The sequence below is a fragment of the Lynx canadensis genome, chromosome A3 (genome assembly GCF_007474595.2).
Source record: "Lynx canadensis isolate LIC74 chromosome A3, mLynCan4.pri.v2, whole genome shotgun sequence".
NCBI lineage: Eukaryota > Metazoa > Chordata > Mammalia > Carnivora > Felidae > Lynx > Lynx canadensis.
The window spans coordinates 131,701,301-131,720,519 of NC_044305.1; the positions used below are offsets into that span (position 1 = coordinate 131,701,301).

The 19,219-nt window shown below is 36.6% G+C and overlaps 1 protein-coding gene across 4 annotated transcripts in view; it reads left to right on the plus strand.

Annotated features, from left to right (window-relative positions):
* Positions 1-19,219, plus strand: part of ROCK2 (Rho associated coiled-coil containing protein kinase 2) — a 138,586-nt gene that overhangs the window by 88,635 nt on the left and 30,732 nt on the right. For all 4 annotated transcript variants that reach the window (XM_030311635.1, XM_030311636.1, XM_030311634.1 and 1 more), the window contains exons 6-17: positions 3,808-3,952; positions 5,805-5,943; positions 9,751-9,842; positions 10,631-10,790; positions 12,968-13,028; positions 13,626-13,637; positions 14,946-15,025; positions 15,181-15,229; positions 15,821-15,956; positions 16,061-16,152; positions 16,392-16,638; positions 16,997-17,103. In XM_030311635.1, the coding sequence (XP_030167495.1) occupies positions 3,808-3,952; positions 5,805-5,943; positions 9,751-9,842; positions 10,631-10,790; positions 12,968-13,028; positions 13,626-13,637; positions 14,946-15,025; positions 15,181-15,229; positions 15,821-15,956; positions 16,061-16,152; positions 16,392-16,638; positions 16,997-17,103 (1,320 nt within the window). The remainder of the gene's footprint in view (positions 1-3,807; positions 3,953-5,804; positions 5,944-9,750; positions 9,843-10,630; positions 10,791-12,967; positions 13,029-13,625; positions 13,638-14,945; positions 15,026-15,180; positions 15,230-15,820; positions 15,957-16,060; positions 16,153-16,391; positions 16,639-16,996; positions 17,104-19,219) is intronic.

Sequence of the window (19,219 nt, forward strand, 5' to 3'; positions counted from 1 at the left end):
GCTTGTCCTATGAAGCTTCTTTCTTTCTTTCTTTCTTTCTTTCTTTCTTTCTTTCTTTCTTTCTTCCTTCCTTCCTTCCTTCCTTCCTTCCTTCCTTCCTTCCTTCCTTCCTTCCTTCCTTCCTTTCTCTTTAAAAAAAAAATTTTTTTTTTTACGTTTATTTTTTGAGAGACATAGAGAACAAATTGGGGAGGGGCAGAGAGAGAAGAAGACATAGAATCTGAAGCAGGCTCCGAGCTGTCAGCACAGAGCCCAACGCGGGGCTTAAACTCAAACTGTGAGATTATGACCTGAGCCGAAGTCGGATGCTTAACTGATTGAGCCACCCACGCGCCCCATCATACAAAGCTTCTTATGATGACATGATCCCTTCCACTTTTCACCCTCATTCTCTATCATTTGACCTTTTGTACCTTATGGTTCAGGGGTCTTAAATTACATTTAGTTGTTTTTTATGCCATGAAATCAATAATTTCATGATTCCTGGCCTTCATATATGATGTTGAATACGGTTTACTTGGCAGATTCCTACTCATACCTTGAAACTCACTCCAAAGTTTTCTTATCTTGCAAAAGCTCCTCAGGTTACTCCTGTGTCCTTTGGACACACCTCCTTTTTGGAGCATTTTCTTCTTTTTTGGCAGTGTAAGTCGAAGACTTGTCTTGTATTTTCTCTGTCCCAGCTCTGGAATCAGCTGCTTCTCTAAGAAGCTCAGATTTCTTTTATTCAAGAATGGGATTTAGAGGGGTGCCTGGGTGGCTCAGTCAGTCGATTGAGTGTCTGACTCTTGGTTTCGGCTCAGGTCATGATCTCGCAGTTCATGGGTTCGAGCCCCATGTCGGGCTGTCTGCTGGCAGTGCAAACCCTGCTGGCGATTCTCTCTTTCTCCTTCTCTGCCCCTCCTCTACCCCACGCTCTCTGTCTCTCAAAATAAATAAATAAAACTTAACAACAAAAAGAATGGTATTTAGAAATCAGTATTTGGGCGCTCGATGTGCTTCTTGCCCCTGGAGTGTCATTATTTCTAGGCCTGGACAGCAGACACGTGTATACCAAATAGACTATATGTGCTAATCCACATGCGCACACATTCGTATTTAATTCTGTACTTATGGGTCTGTATATATAGGCTACTGAAAGTTCTGAGTTCATACTGATAATTCTGATTCTTGTCCTACACCGCAGGGTTCATTCGCATCCTCCTCCTCTCTGTTTGATAATTGCTTTTTCAGTCAATGAGAAACCTGGCTCTCATTGTCTACACTATCTTTACCTACTTGTTCACCTCTAGGATACACTTAAAATTATTTCAGAATTACCAATTCCTACCTCTGTGACAAACTGATTTATTAATTAGAATGTATTATTTTTTGTGCAGTTCCTTTTGTGTTTAGCCTTATAGCATATGTTAAAGATACTGTTTTCCAAAGTTACTTAGGTCATTTCTTTTATCCTTACCCCATTTATTGTGGTTATGTTGTTAATGTACAAAACAGGTTCATTTCTTACTATATGTATTCCATTTAGTGTACCTCCCTCACACACATCCTGGTTGATACTGTTTGTTTATAGTTTTTAAGATGTGTGAAACATTTCCCTGGTTTTAAGATTAAAACTGTACAACTGCATGCTCAGAGAAGGATCCCTGCCTCCTTACTCCTACTACCCACTCCCATACTTCCTTCTTTCCACCCTGTTCTCTCACCCACCACCCCTAGGTAAACCAGGTCTTTTTAGTGTCTGGTTTGCCCTTCCTGTATTTCTTTAGAATACGTTAAGAGACTTGTCATAAATGTGGATTCTGTACTCACATAATATGAGAACTTCTCCAGGAGATAATTTTAAAATATCTTTCCCAAATGTTTTTTAAAAAAAATTTCAACCTCCAATATGCTGGTCAGAAACTATGGTTGGAATATTTTTCCAAAAGCAGAGTGCTATTAACTCAGTTCTTTAGTCCCGTGAAAGTATTCTGCAAGTGATTATTAAACTTGGTCTCCATCTTACCTTTCCTGTCTTCATTGTTGTGAAGCTTTACTGTTCGCTGACTGGGACTTCACTGCATTTCTTGAATTTGCTTTATATGACGTCATTCTTGTTTCTTGACTTTTGCTCTTTTTCTGCCCTAGCTGTCCTGTCGTGGGCTCTCCTTTCAAGCCTGACTTACCCAAGCCTTTACAGCCTAACTTTATGCCAGTTACTTTTGTATCTTACCCTTTCCTCTCCTTCCTCTAAACCTTTGAATGCTGACTAATTTTGTTTCAAGTCTAATTTCTGGGGCACCTGAGTGATTCGGTTGGGTGGCCAACGTTTGGTTTTGGCTGAGGTCGTGATCTCACAGTTTGTGGAATTGAGCCCTGCCTCAGGTTCCACCCGGGCTGATAGTGCAGGGCCTACTTGGGATTCCCTCCCTCCCTCCCTCCCTCCCTCCCTCCCTCCCTCCCTCTCTCTCTCTCTCAAATAGAAAATAAATAAATATAAATAAATCTCTTAATGTTTCCTCTAGTAGAAGTTTAGGATAGTCCATGATAAAAATTGATTTTATGCTCTGCATTTTGAAGTCAGGTACTGATTTTTTCATCTTTTATCCTAAGTACTGATCCATACAAATTATCACCCTCATAATTTGCCCCATTATTTTCAGAACTTTTATTTTATTTGTATTCAAACTAAAATGGCTTTTATGCTCTATTTGCTGTATTCTTGGGAAAGTAAAATGATTGAATTGTTGCTAATATGAGGAATGAAAAGATTGTTTTTGAAATTGATTTCCTATGATTAACATATTTTATTGCTATTAAATACATTTACACAAATCATATTTATAAAATACATGGAACTTCCTTTTCCCAAAGAAAAGTCATAATACCTAGTATGGGGGAATTTATGTAGCTTCCTTATGAGCAGCGTGGGTGACATACTTTTCACTGGGCAGGGAAAGGAAATGGAGGGCATTTAAATTCATCTATAAAATCTTAGCAGGTTTGGACAGAGCTAAAGGTGAATGAGTATTATTTAGTGTTATATTGTTATACTGATTTAATTTTACAGCCCACACACATATACAAACATACACACACATATATATGCTACAACACGCACACACGTACTTGTATTTATGATAGTTCTTGTCCTTGTCAAAAAGACATCAGATAGGGAGTATCTTATTACACACCAAAACTAAACACAGATAATGGTGTTTTTATCATTTTGTCAAATAACCTTCGTGCCACAGCTCTGTATTTCTAAATATGCAGCTTGGTGGTATAGCTTTCAAACTGTTAAGATCTTTTAATTTAAACATTAGATCTATTTCCCCCATTTTTTTTCTTAATAAGAACCGTCTTTATCCACCCTCCAAACTAGGCTCTTTGTAATCTTAAATACTGCCGGTTCCTTTGAAAATACCAAAGCTTCCTAATTCTTTTCTCCAGGTTAGTGCCTTAAGATCACGTTTTGTACTTCCTTGTAACTGCCCTCCTAACTAATTAGTAGTGTAAGAAAAAGTAACAAAAGGTGTTGATTTGCATGGAATTCCCATGCAGTGTACCACTTTTTACTTCTTTCATTGATGAAGCCTCCTATATTTTAGAGTTGAAAAGTTACCCTTGATTTCCCGTAATCCTGACACTTCTAAGCATTTCGTGATACATTTACCTCCTGTCCTCCTAAAGCTATATCAGCAATGAAGCTCTATTGGTAGCAATTTGTAGCCACTATGTATATAATAATAAATGAGTTAGTTGCATTTATGTGTCTATGGTTTTACATACAACTGTTTTTCTTGATCTCTGCTCTCTACCCAGACAGGCATGGTGCATTGTGATACAGCAGTTGGAACACCTGATTATATTTCACCTGAGGTTCTCAAATCACAAGGGGGTGATGGTTACTATGGGCGAGAATGTGATTGGTGGTCTGTGGGTGTTTTCCTTTTTGAGATGCTGGTGGGTAAGTAAATATTTTACCTTGTTCTGTTTTTAAAAACCCACCTGATACCACTTTAGTTTTAAGTGAAGAATTTGAAAATATGAGGAAATTAATTGTGTGCTGTGGAAAGAAGTGGAATTTTTTAAAACGTGGAATTAGTTTTATCAGTTATGACAGGTTGTTATTGGAAAATTAAAACCAAGCCTTGTACTGAAAGAGTGATTTAGTGGATTATAAAAGGAATTAAAAGTATACTGCTGGAAATAATCTTTCAGTAGACCTTTTTGTATAAAGACAGTGTTAGAATAAGAAGCAAGTATACAACTGCAGTGGGCCTCCAGTCCAAGATTTTCTTGACCAAGTATTTGTTGTAAATATTTTAAATGTAAAGCTGTTAATATTTGTTTCAATAATAATAGAGGATTAAAAGTACTCTTTAGTTTATGTAATTATGTTACCTAATTGATTCTTGTCAACTGTGTTTCTTCTGTTGTATTTATCTATGGTTAGTAAATCTAGTAAAATCGTTAATAGTTATTGACCTATTTGACTATCAAGATAAAAATATTTTATAATAGTATTTCATTCTCAGAAAACTCAGAGGCATATTTAATAATTTCTTTCACTGTGACCAAATCAAAATTTGAAAGGCTCATGTAGTCCAAAACTTTTTTTATATCATCACTTTCATTCTTAAGATTTCTGATTCCAAAGTACTGGGGTCACAAAAATATCTTGTGGCTAAGGAAGCCAATGACTGAATCATCTGGCTTGGGGATGAGGGCAGATATAGCTAAATCTACTTTCTGGGGCAAGTGTGATAAGGCTGATAACATTATATGAAATAACTTCAGAGTTGAAAATATGTTTTTAGAAATTGAAGAATTTATTTTCTAGAGGATGTCCCTAAAAAAATTGGTAGCGGAAAATCTGTGAAATCTGTGGGATAGTTGAGTATGATTATTACTGAAAAAAAAATGAGAATATTTTGGTAAGTCTCAAATTTAAATAATAATTAGCCATGGACCGTTTTTGTGGCCTAAGTTGCCTTCTCTTGGTGACCATCTTGTGTGTGTAGTACTGATCTTGCTATGCTTAAACTCATGTTATTGTATGACCTACATTGTCTTGGGCCTTTGTTATTGAAGTGCATCCCTTTATTTATTTTTTATTATTATTTTTTTAATGTTTATTTATTATTGAGAGACACGGAGAGAGACAGCATGAGCATGGGAGGGGCAGAGACAGGAGAAGACACAGAATCCGAAGCAGGCTCCGGGCTCTGAGCGGTCAGCACAGAGCCCGATGCGGGGCTCAAACTCACCAACTGTGAGATCATGACCTGAGCCGAAGTCAGATGCTCAACTGACTGAGCCACCCAGGCGCCCCACCATTGCTTTATATGCAGAGTGTGTTCCCTGGTAGCTGTCCATTCTCCCCACCTCTGGCCCAAACTGATGATACATTAGGTGCATTTTGTAATCTTTTGAAAGTAGAATATATTCTAGGATTTGCCTGAAGTCTTCTAGGGATTTAGAAAATAATGTACTTTGGAGGAACTCACATGACACCTTTGAAGGGACCATTTAAATTCCTGCTATTGTTTTCAACTCTGAGAGTTGAATTTAATGAGTTTGAATGACACTGATTTACAGTATTCTGAGCCTACTCTGGTGCCTGCCTGCTCAGGTTAGTTAGCACTGGACTTCATTTAAAGGATTCTATTGCAGTTAAAAATGGCCCTAGAAAAATCTTGAATTCATTTGTCCTTCCATGCACTTGACAAATTTAAAGTTAACATATTTAAATATTATGAAAAGTGTTTAATTTGCATTCTCTGTTACACTCTGTGTCTTCTTTCTTGGAATTCTAGGGGATACTCCATTTTATGCAGATTCACTTGTAGGAACATATAGCAAAATTATGGATCATAAAAACTCACTGTGTTTCCCAGAAGATGCAGAAATTTCTAAACATGCGAAGAATCTCATCTGTGCCTTCTTAACAGATAGGTAATATACATTGAATTTCTTTGTAGAGAGCCCTTAACTTCTAAATTCGTAGAAACGAAAGCATAGCTATCTCTTATTTGCATACGAAGTCTCGTTCTCTTTATCCAAATTGCATTTAATTCTCGGTGAGGCTTTTCCTACTGCTAGGCCTGGTGTTGGGTTACTCTCGTCGTTATGTGTGCGCAATCCCATTGAAATCTTAACTCTGACCTTAACCTTTGTGTCTAAAAAGAGAAAAATAGAACTTGGTAAGATAATGTATTTGAAAGAAATAAGGCTTATGTTATTCACATTTTATCCTTAAAAGTAATTAAGCCACAGGACTCTTATTTGTACATCTTTTGAGAGAAGGGTGTTTTGTGCAGATACATACTTGAATGGTTATAATCTCAAAAGCTGTTTGTATTTGACTTGGGAGTGCCCCCTTCCCAGCCCTTTTATATTTGCATTTGAATATGAGTAAGTCTGCCTGGGAAATTCAATATTTTTTTAAAACAAAATGGGTGAACAGTGTTGTGAAAACCTGCCTCAAAAGGAGAAGATAGAAACTCTTTGGAGTTTCTTCCTTGGCCTTTCTATTTAATTCTTTTAGATTTGTGGTAAGAGTCATTCTATCAAAGGGCAACATTTATAACCGGTGTGTGCACTGCAGTCCAAACTTGACACACTAGCATTATGATCTTAAGGAAATTATTTTACTTTGGGGGGAAGTAATTTTACTTACCCATAAACGATGGGGTCAGATTCAATCAATGAGAGCTGAGGGCATTTCGAGCTCAAAAGTGCTGTGATTTCTCAGCAAACCATATTGATTGTTAGCCAGTTGCTGTTACAAGGAGTCCTGCAGTGACTGTCCTCATGTATTCATATCTTTGCATGTATTCTGGAGGATAAGATCTTAAAGGTAGAATTCTAGGATACACACTTTAAAATGAGTTGATGTTGCAGTCCCTATCAAAATAACACCAGCATTCTTCACAGAGCTAGAACAAACAATTCTAAAATTTGTATGGAACCAGAAAAGACCCCGAATAGCTAAAGCAGTCTTGAAAAAGAAAACCAAAGCTGGAGGCATCACAATTCCCGACTTCAAGCTATATTCCAAAGCTGTAATCATCAAGACAGTATGGTACTGGCACCAGAACAGACACTCAGATGAGTGGAACAGAATAGAGAACCCAGAAATGGACCCACAAACATATAGCCCGCTAATCTTTGACAAAGCAGGAAAGATTATCCAATAGAATAAAGACAGTCTCTTCAGCAAATGGTGGTGGAAAAACTGGACAGCAACATGCAGAGAAATGAACCTGGACCACTTTCTTACACCATATACAAAAATAAACTTAAAATGGATGAAAGACCTCAATGTAAGAAGCCATCAAAATCCTCAAGGAGAAAGCAGGGAAAAACCTCTTCGGCTTCGGCCACAGCAACTTCTTACTCAGTATGTCTCCGGAGACAAGGGAAGCAAAAGCAAAAATGAACTATTAGGACCATCAAAATAAAAAGCTTTTGCACAAGGAAGGAAACAATTAGCAAAACTAAAAGGCAGTTGACAGAATGGGAGAAGATATTTGCGAATCCTATATCAGCTGAAGGGTTATTACTCAAAATCTATAAAGAACTTATCAAACTCAACACCCAAAAAAACAAATAATCCAGTGAAGAAATGGGCAAAAGACATGAATAGACACCTCTCCAAAGAAGACATCCAGATGGCCAACCGACACATGAAAAAATGCTCCACGTCACTCATCGTCAGGGAAATACAAATTGAAACCACAATGAGATACCACCTCACACCTGTCAGAATGGCTAACAACTCAGGCAACAACAGATGTTGGCGAGGATGTGGAGAGAGAGGATCTCTTTTGCACTGCTGGTGGGAATGCAAATTGGTGCAGCCATTCTGGAAAACAGTATGGAGGTTCCTCAAAAAATTAAAAATAGAACTGCCCTACAACCCAGCAATTGCACTACTGGGTATCTATCCAGGGAATACAGGTGTGCTGTTTCAAAGGGGCACATGCACCCCAATGTTTATAGCAGCACGATCAACAATAGCCAAAGGATGGAAAGAGCCCAAATGTCCATCGATGGATGAATGGATAAAGAAGATGTGGTCTATATGTACAATGGAGTATGACTCGGCAATCAAAGAGGATGAAATCTTGCCATTTGCAACTACGTGGATGGAACTAGAGGGTATTATGCTAAGCAAAATTAGAGAAAGACAAATATCATATGACTTCCCTCATAATGAAGAATTTAAGATACAAAACTGATGAACATAAGGGAAGGGACAAAAATAATATAAAAACAGGGAGGGGGACAAAACATAAGAGACTCTTAAATATAGGGAACAGAGGGTTGCTGGAGGGATTGTGAGGGGAGATGGGCTAAATGGGAAAGGGACATTAAGGAATCTACTCCTGAAATCACTGTTGCACTATATGCTAACTAACTTGGATGGTAATTAAAAAATTAATTAAAATGAGGTGATGTTGCAAAATTGACACCCAGAGAAGTCACATCAGGGTGTATATCCGTTGATTATAGTTACTTCTTCATTCTCATCAAACTGAATATCATGATTTTATTTCCATCTGAAGCATTGTTAGTTTTTCTCATTAGAGAGGTTAGTCATTTTAATATGTTTATCAATTACAAGATTTGTTAATATGTGATTACCAATCCATGCTGATAAACTCAGAACAGATCCTGTATAGTGTTTGATTTGGGACTAGATGGGTTGATGAGGATGACCATAATTTGTGCTGAAAGGTATAATATAAAACAGGATATATAGCACATGTTAATGAAAGGAGTACCATTCATGAGAAATTTGCCTAAACAGTTTATTGCAGGGTGGTGGTGCAGTCCAAGGAATGATTGTAGATGGAGAAAAGATATTTTCTTTTCAATTTCTTTTCCATTATTGAAAAGAATTTAATGCCCTCATTGTGCTAGCAGTACTTCCCTCTAAAGTTTACAGGTTTTTTTTTTTTGTTTGTTTCTATTAAACATAGCTCCAGGGGCATATATTAAAAAAAAAGATGCTTTTTATGTCCATGCAATCTTCATTGAAGACTCAAAAGGTCAAAGAATGAAATTGTTCATCAGAGTTAATACTGATAGCTTCTAGCAATGTGTGAATTCTTTTTAAGAGATTTTTAAAATAACATTTTTATTAGAGAGGCTTTGAGTAACTCTTCTGTATCAAAGTTAGACCTGTGTTCATTTTCCATCATGAAGTTGGTCATGCAGTTTTGGCCCATGCAGATGAATATTTTTACTTGAAAGCCTCATGTGTACTTTTGTTTGATACAAACTACAGAGGGAAATACATTTCCTTTTCCATGGCATTTACTATACAGTCCTTTTAATCTAGAGAGATCATATATTATAAAATTGGCATTGCTTGTTTTTGAAAAACATTTAAGCTTGAAACTTTTGATAAAGATATCTCAGGGCGCCTGGGTGGCTCAGTCGGTTAAGCGGCCGACTTCGGCTCGGGTCATGGTCTTGCGGTCCGAGAGTTCGAGCCCTGCGTCGGGCTCTGTGCTGACAGCTCAGAGCCTGGAGCCTGTTTCGTATTCTGTGTCTCCCTCTCTCTGACCCTCTCCTGTTCATGCTCTGTCTCTCCCTGTCTCAAAAATAAATAAAACGTTAAAAAAAAATTTTTTTTTTAAGATATCTCAAAGTCATTTGTGATCCTTATTTTGATCCTTGTCAAGATAAGAGTTATTTTTTTTGTTTTTTTCATAATCTTTTTATAATACAGTCTTAACTTGTATTGTTTAGGGAGGTACGACTTGGGAGAAATGGGGTAGAAGAAATCAAACAACATCCTTTCTTTAAGAATGATCAGTGGAATTGGGATAACATAAGAGAGAGTAAGTCAGTAACTTTAAATATTTCCATTCCATCACATTTTAAACCTCAAAAATTGATTCCTCTTTTGAATTAAGCATGTTTGATATTCTTAATGATACTACTTTTAAATTGGGAGGTTTCATTTCAAACTTGTTCTGTGGCAATATTCATAACTAAATTAATGTTCCTCAATATCTTAAACTAATTTGTATTTATTAGCAATATTTCTTAATACTTTTATAATAGATTTCTTAATTTGGCACATTTTTTATGAATCCAAATAACTTTCAGAATCAGGGAAATAGCCTTGAATTTGAATGAGTTTGAATTAATAAATCACTATATGGAGAGCACACTTTGATGAATACTAGAATAAGCATAGTAATTCATTTTAACTTTATATATATTTGACATTAATTCATTTTAAGAGTAAGAAATATTTTACTTACAGAGTATAAAAAGCCGAAGACTGAAGAATGTATGTGCAAGTTACTGCTGCTTTCAATTTTAGTACCTATAATAATACCATATTCCTCTCCTTGTTTAGTAGATTTATCTATAGATAAAGCTGATCTGATATAGTAATAGATAGTTAATAAGGTTTTCATTTTTTGAAATGATAAAATGTAAACCATGTTACCAGAATTTTCTATGGTAAATCATAATGTTATTGATTAGTTATATATTATTAATATGTCATGTGCTGGTATCACACAATCACATATTGTAATTGATATAAAACAAAATCTGGGTGGCTAGTGTATATTTGGATTATGCATAAAACAATTCATTTCTTTTCTTCTAACAGCGGCAGCTCCTGTAGTACCTGAACTCAGCAGTGACATAGACAGCAGCAACTTTGATGACATCGAAGATGATAAAGGAGATGTAGAAACCTTCCCAATTCCTAAAGCTTTTGTGGGAAATCAGCTGCCTTTTATAGGATTTACCTACTATAGAGAAAATTTGTATGTGATTTGTTTGTTACATTTTTATTGCTTTCAAGATTGTGCTATAAGAGTTGTCTTACTGTGATACTCTGGACTATAGAAGATAAAGTGCTCATTTGTTTTAAACTGCTGACTTTTTCAAAAGGATTATCAAAAGTTACTTTTCATTTAATTCCATTATTTCTGAATGTTGTATTCAGTTACAAATGAATGCAAGGCACTGTTCTGTATTCTTTGGGGGATATAGAGTAAGACCAAATACGTACTTTTGAAGGAACTTATCAACTAATGAGGGATATAAGAGAATAATATAGTCATAATGAAGGGTAGAATGTGATATTTGCCTTATGAAAGGTACTGGGCCACCTGGGTGGCTCAGTCGGTTCAGCGTCTGACTTTGGCTCAGGTCATGATTTCATAGTTTGTGAGTTCGAGCCCAATCGGGCTTGCTGCTGTCACACAGAGCCAGCTTCGGATCTTCTGTTCCCCGCCCCCCGCTGTGCCTGCTGCTCCCCTGCTCTCTCTCTCTCTCTCTCTCATAAATAAATCTTGGGGCACCTGGGTGGCTCAGTCGTGATCTCACAGTTTGTGAGTTTGAGCCCTTCATCGGGCTCTCTGCTGTCAGCACAGAACCTGCTTCACTTCAGATCCTCTGTACCCCTTTCTCTCTCTGCCCCTCCCCAGCTCACGCTCTCTCTCTCTCTCTCTCTCTCTCAAAAAAAAAAAAAAAACAACATTAAAAAATACATACATTTAAAAAAGGAAAAAAAGAAGGGCACCAAAATATCTGAGGTGGTTCAAATAGAATGATTCTGAAGAAAAATAAAAGTCACATCTTTGGGGTGAGGGTACGAAGTCAGGTAAGACCTCAGGGAAGGGGTGGCGTTTGTAAAAACAAGAAAGGGTTTTGAGTGGCCGAGATGTGGGGAGGTTAGGTGACAGTTGTGGGCAGGTGAACCATGGAAGCCAAAGTGTGGCGTGTTAGCACGCGTTGGGACAGAGTAGTGTGGTCCTAGGGCGCAAACACAAAGTGCTTATTGCTGTATTTTGATCATTTGGAAGACCTAATGAGATTGCGAGTGTTTTGCCTACAATCTCTCCATGTAGCACAGAGCCTGGCACGAGACCAGTAAATACTGATTGACTGCAGTGAGTATTGGGTGTAAAGATTAAAAACTGTTGGAGTTAAGCAGCAGGTGATTATTGTGTGCTATACTGAGGGACTTTTGACTTTGACACGTAGCGAGGCATTAAAGACATTGGAGAAACATATTTGAGAAACTTGGTACTTCCATGTATGGAATGGTAGGGGTGACCAACCATTATGGTTTGCCCAGGACCGAGGGGCTTTCTGGGATGTGGCCAGGGACTTTCATGCTGAAACTGAGAAAATTCTAGGTAGACCAGGATGAGTTGGACACCCTGCCAACGGTAGTACTCTCAAAACTCTTGTCATGCTCACCAAGATGAGGATATGAGTGCCTGGAGAAACCCAAGCATATTTATAGGCAGTGAGGAAGGACCCAGTTAAAGTGAGATACTGATATTTAAATAGAAGTGATGACTTCTGTATTAAGACCTGGGAATCAAGAGATGTTATCTTTGAAAAGGAGGAGAGGGGTCTCTTTTCTAGAAGATATCTAGATAAGATAGTTCTAGGAACTCAAAATGAGATGAAGAGGGGGAAGGTATAGGCCATATAGTGACTCCAGTCTCAACAGTATTAAAGACTAGAACATCAGATAAGAGTGGGGGGCAGAACAAGTGCAGCATTTTAAATTATTGAGAATGATATAAATGTCTAAAGGGGGAAAACAGTGCTTCATTTAAAATATGTTGAAGTAGGGGCGCCTGGGTGGCGCAGTCGGTTAAGCGTCCGACTTCAGCCAGGTCACGATCTCGCGGTCCGTGAGTTTGAGCCCCGCGTCGGGCTCTGGGCTGATGGCTCAGAGCCTGGAGCCTGTTTCCGATTCTGTGTCTCCCTCTCTCTCTGCCCCTCCCCCGTTCATGCTCTGTCTCTCTCTGTCCCAAAAATAAATAAACGTTGAAAAAAAAAAAATTTAAAATATGTTGAAGTAAATAAACAAGAGAAATCTTTGTGGTTGGAGTTTAATTATGAGAATAATTTGGGGATATTAGAAAATGGATTAAAATGACATGCAAAGAAGTTATCTCCTGTCTTTCTTTCCCTCTAGGTTATTAAGTGACTCTCCATCTTGCAGAGAAAATGATTCAATACAGTCAAGGAAAAATGAAGTATGTATAAATTTTTACTATTTAGTCACATGTTCGACTAATTTAGTAATATCCATGTGTTTAAAAAGTTCATTTGATGCTACTTTTTGAACCATTTTCTGGTGTTCTTTGTTGTAATACAGTTCACAAAACATTGAGATGATGGATTTATTTGACAGGTAGTATTGTGGAAGATAGGTGGCTAGTAAAAAGATGAATTAAACATAGCTTTTAGGCACAGTTTTAATAGCAAAAAAGTGATAGGTTTATAAACATCTACAATCTCAGAAAATTTCATAATCTGAGTACTCTAAAAGAATATAGATAATAAGCTATAAGGGTACAGAGATTGTGGAGAAATTAATATTTTGAGTGGGAATGAATTCAAACAAAGGTTAATTTTATCAAACTAACACTATTTTGCGGCCTCTATAATTTGTAACCATACACAAAAGTAAATCGTGCGCACGCATACACGTTAATGAGGATGCTAACATTTTCTCCTTAAAATTTATAGAAAGTAAAAAGATTGGTTAGATAATTTTGGCGTGATTTATTTTAGGAATTTTATAAAGCATGCATACATTTTAAATTTCCTTTTTGTTTTGTTTTAAATAGGAAAGCCAAGAGGTATGTTGATGTCACTTATGTTGAAAAACTGAGAAAAACACATCCCTCTGACAATGTTTTGATAGAGCCATTTTCCACCTAGCATTTGGAGTGCTACATCTACTTAAGAGAGAAGTTCCCAGCCTTGTTTCTACCAAGTATTTCTTTTATTATTGCCCCTATGGATTTATTGTTTAAGTATCTATTATGTAATTTTCTTATTTTTATTTATTAAGGATATATAACTGATAGTAAGAATTTTGAATGAACAAGTGAAAACAAGCGTGATCAAATTATACTAATGTAATAATAGCCAAAAGTAGTTAAACATGACTTGTTCATTGGCCTGTGTGTTCTTATTAGGGAAAAATGATAGTTTTGCTTAAGATGTATAAAATATTTAAGAAACCATGAGTTTCTTAAAGAAACCTAATCACTAGAAAGAATATTGGCCTTGGAATCTAATAGACTTGGATTGATTTTTGGCACAGCCACTTATTAGCTAAGCCATCTAGAGAGTTACTCACCTTTTTTGAGTTTCAGTTTCTTTATTGAGTACATACAACACTACCTACCACCTTTTTAGGGTTGTTGTTAGGGTTGATGAGACAGTATTTGTAAAGTGCCTAACATGGTACCTAAGGCATAAAAGGCACTCAAAAAGTTGAGCCCTTTATGAAGGTAATGATGCTCCAAAAATGGATTATTTAGTACGTAATATAATTGCAGTTGGTTTAAAGATCAACATATCTGGCCTAGAAGAAGATGTAAAGCATGGCAAGGAAATGACTTATAATCAATTAGCCGTCATTCCTGGAAGACTTATTGACTGTAACTCCTTATAGTAGTGTTCCTGGCACTGTGTAGAAAGATATAAAGAAGAACTTAAATTCTCATTTTTAAGAGAAGTAATATATTTTTGAGCAAGTGCAGTTGAATATTCCAAATATTTGTTTCAGATATAGACCTTTTCATCTTGTAAGTACACTGTGTGACAGTATTTTTACATAAATAATCTGCAGAAGAACAGTGGAGCATATCAGAGGGTCTCCTTTATTCATAATGAATGAGAGACTTGGCGTCATAGAAGAATTCTGCCAAGATTAGAGCGTCTCACTCGTATATTTACGTCATGTTTACATACATAGAAAGCAAGAGATGGAGAATTTTTTCCTTATGTTGGTAAAAGTCACATTAAGAAGGTACAAAAACTGTACCATTATAAAGGATCTTATATGAAGCTTAAAAAACAGCTTATCCTTGTCTTTAAGCCTCTCATATTTTAAATGTGACCAAAATTTATAATTGTAGTTTCTTGTTTCCGGACAGATTCAGAAAAAACTATACACATTAGAAGAACACCTTAGCACTGAGATACAAGCCAAAGAAGAATTAGAGCAGAAGTGCAAGTATGTTGTTTAGATAACGAAATGTTGTCTTTTAAAATTTAAGTTCAAACGTTTTACCAAAAAGGAAGAATTATAAAGTAATTATATGATCATCTTGAATTTATACTAAGTAAATGTTTTTATTGTAAATCACTGTTTCTTTTGAAATCCTTTAGATCTGTTAATACTCGCCTTGAGAAGGTAGCAAAGGAGCTAGAAGAGGAGGTAAAGTTGCTGTGTGCTTTTCATTAATATTTTTGTTTGCTACAAGTTGTGATGCCTGCCTTCCCTGCAGAGAGTTGTCTGAGAACCATATTAACACCCATCTTGATACATAGTAAGACCCACCTTATGTTGCACTGGCGAACAGGTTACAGGATAACCTTGGTGATAAGCCTCATTTTGTTATGGGTTTGCAAACTTGAGTGAATTTAGAATGTGTAGATATTTCACGTGAAAAAAATTGCATTTGTGTCAATTACTTGGCTTAACAACAGAAAGTGACCATTGTTTCTTCTTTTAAATTTCTGTTCCTAACATTTCAGATCCATAGTTTATATTAAGTGAAGATGGTTCAGTGGTAATGGAAGTTACGGAAAGTTTGACTTTCGGTAGTAAACCATTAACAGTATGGTCTTAATAATTTAAGAGAGGTGTGCTATTTTGAAAGTAATGGAAAACGTTACTGTAAGTTTTAACAAAACAGCAGTTACAGCCTTTTTTAAAGTTCTTTTTCTGCTTGAAATACTAAAATAGTGTTTTCATTTGATTTTTATACATACTTTCCTTTGATAGTAACTTTAAACATTATTTCAGATTACCTTAAGGAAAAATGTGGAATCAGCATTAAGACAATTAGAAAGAGAAAAGGCACTTCTTCAGCACAAAAATGCAGAATATCAGCGGAAAGCTGATCACGAAGCAGACAAGAAACGAAATTTGGAAAACGATGGTTTGTGGTGTAGAATATTAAATACTTACCAAGAAAAAAATTAAATGTGTATGTACGTGTGTGTTGTCGAAGCTTGCCACTGAAACGCTTTTTTTTTATCACAGTTAACAGTTTAAAGGATCAACTTGAAGATTTGAAAAAAAGGAATCAGAACTCTCAAATATCCACTGAGAAAGTAAATCAACTCCAGAGACAAGTAGGTCAATCTCCATTTGTAATAGGATATTGAATTTTCTTGATGATAACTTACTCATACTAATTTTAATTGGAAATGTTACAGAAAGGCCTTTGCCTCTGATTTTAAAGGGAAATCATTAGGAAACTATTTTTAGGTTTGTTTCTTACTTTAGTTTGTAACAGGCTGATAAACAGAAGTATTTTCATTATATACACTCGTGTTTGTTGTTGTCTGTTTGATTTTGAATGGAATAACAGCTGGATGAAACCAATGCTTTGCTGAGAACAGAATCTGATACTGCAGCCCGATTAAGAAAAACCCAGGCAGAAAGTACAAAACAGATTCAGCAGCTGGAATCTAACAATAGAGATCTTCAAGATAAAAATTGTCTGCTGGAGACTGCCAAGTTAAAACTTGAAAAGGAATTTATCAATCTTCAGTCAGTTCTAGAATCTGAAAGGAGGGACCGAACCCACGGATCAGAGATAATTAATGACTTACAAGGTATTATAAAGTAGAGCTTGCACTTGAATTCATCTTGGTGATTTATATTTCGGAAATAACTTTAGATGATGGATGTATGTGCTGGAATAGCACATTTCTGAATATACTACTCTGTTATGTGAAGCATAACATATGGAATGCATTGATAGAAAATTTTATGAATAGAAGGTTTGCTTTCAAATAGTGTGAAATATTTTAAATTATCAAAAACCACTTCCCAGAGTGACGGTTTGGGTTCCAGTTGACTTAGCCATAAAGCACTCTACCAACAATTATAAAACTTCTCAAAATCTCTTACTCTTAATTTAACATATATATACTTTGTGGGCTTATTGTTTTTAAAATGTTGCAATTTTAGGTAGAATATCTGGCCTAGAAGAAGACTTAAAGAATGGCAAAATCTTATTAGCAAAAGTAGAGATGGAGAAGAGACAACTACAGGAGAGATTTACTGATTTGGAGAAGGTAAAACATGTTCAGCTTTATATTTTGTAGGAAAATGACAAAGAGTTTTAGATTGGAAAAGTTAACTCTAAAATAAGGGGTATCGGTATGGTTTCAGTGGATGTTTCTCCCTAGGGACCCAAGGAAAACTCAGATTTTGACTACAACGTATCTTTAAAATGATAGAAAGTTACAATGGCTTTTGGCATTGAAAAGTTTTTCTTTAAAACTTCTGTAAGCCAGGGATGATTTTTGGGCTGTGTGCAGTTAAGGTGTTATTTTTGTTCACTTGTCCATTCTTTCAAGTATTTAATGTATCATCTGTGGTAGAAATATCAGGATGCAGTCTTTGCTTGCCTTTAACAGCCCCACAGTGGGGCCTCCTGGCTGTCTCAGATGGTAGAGCATGTGACTCTTGATCTCTAGGTCATGAGTTCAAGCCCCCCGTTGGACGTGGAGCCTACTTAAAAAAATAATAAATTTTAAAAAAATACAATCTAAGGAGTAGTACCTAAAGTCACTAATAAAGTACACAGATAATTCTAACACAGCGTGGTAAACAGACTGCTCGAAGAATGGACAGGGTATATTGGACGCACAGGACGAAGCCCTAATCTGACAGGGCAGGATTGGTTGGCAGGGCAAAGGCACATTCTGAGTTGGGCAGGACAGCAGGAGCAAAAGTATAAGATGGGAAATAGAAAAGGCATAGCTGGTTTATTTAACGCTAAGTGCTCAATAGTTCTGGAGTATAGAGCAGGGGCCAACAGATTTTAATCTTTTAAGCAAAAGACAATGAATATTTTAGGCTTTGAGGGCCATATAATCTGTTGCAACTCAGCTCTGCTCCAATACGTAAAGGAGTGGGTGTAGCTGTGTTCCAGTGAAATTTTATAAAAATAGACATCAGGCCAAAATGCACCTGAAGACTGCAGTGTGGTTCTCATGTCAAGTGTGAGGAATTCACTGACCAGAATGAGCTACAGACCTAGGCATGAGCTAGATCATGTGAGAGTTTGAATATTCTGTTAAACTTAATTTCTCTAGGCAACGGACCCAGCCACTGAAGGGCTTTAAATTAGATGCTCTTTTTAGACATACATTTAAGATAGATCGTTGTGTTCCATGTGTGGAGAATAAATTTGAGGAGGACAAGATAAGAGGGGGGGAGACTAGTCAGAGATGTTTTCAGTAATTCAGATGATGGAGACTTAACTGGGACGGTGGTTAAAAGGATGGAAAATGGGGGTGAATCTGAGAAATATCTGGAGATAGAATATTTGGTAGCACTTAGTGATGGCTCAGATAAGGCATATGTGTGGTATTTAAGGAGGACTTCTAGGCTCTTACATGGTGACAAGATATATAATGGTAACAGTAATTCATAAAGAATAAAGGGGAGAGAAGAATGAAGGGAAATAGCTCTTTTAGAAGAAATGATGACAAAATCTATTTTAGTCCTAAGTTTGAGGTGCCTTAGGATGTTCGTAAAGGAGTAAACTGTGTTGAAGCTAGAAATGTTTGAGAGTCATTGGTACAGAAGTAGCTGAAGCTGTGTGAATGCAAGAGCCTATCTCGGAAAAGATTGTTTAGAGCAATGGTTTTTCAGGGCAGAGTTGATTCCTCTGTTGTTGGATTGAAAAACCTCATGTTTTAGGGGCTCCTGGGTGGCTCAGTTGGTTAAGCATCTGACTCTTGATTTTGGCTCAAGTCATGATCTCAACAGTTAGTGAGCTCAAGCCCCACCTCGGGCTCTGCCCTGACCGTGTAGAGCCTGCTTGGGATTCATTCTCTCCCTCTCCCCCTCCCTCTCTCCCTCTCTCCCTCTCTCCCTCCCCCTCCCCTGCTTTTCTGCCCCTCCTCTGCGCATGCTCACTTGCTGTCTCTCTCTCTCAAAATAAATAAACTTAAAAAAAGAAAAAAGTCATTTTCAGTATTAAGGATTTATTTGAAAAACAAAAGAAATATTTACATATATGATACAAACTATAGAAACAAAGAATTAGAAAATCTTTTGAGGATATAGAGAAAATAGATTGACTTCTATTATTAAAGTGTCCCAACTTAAAACAAGTCTCCTATGTGGAACATCAGGGTAAGTGGTAGAGGATCCTGAAAATTTGTCATCAGATACAGC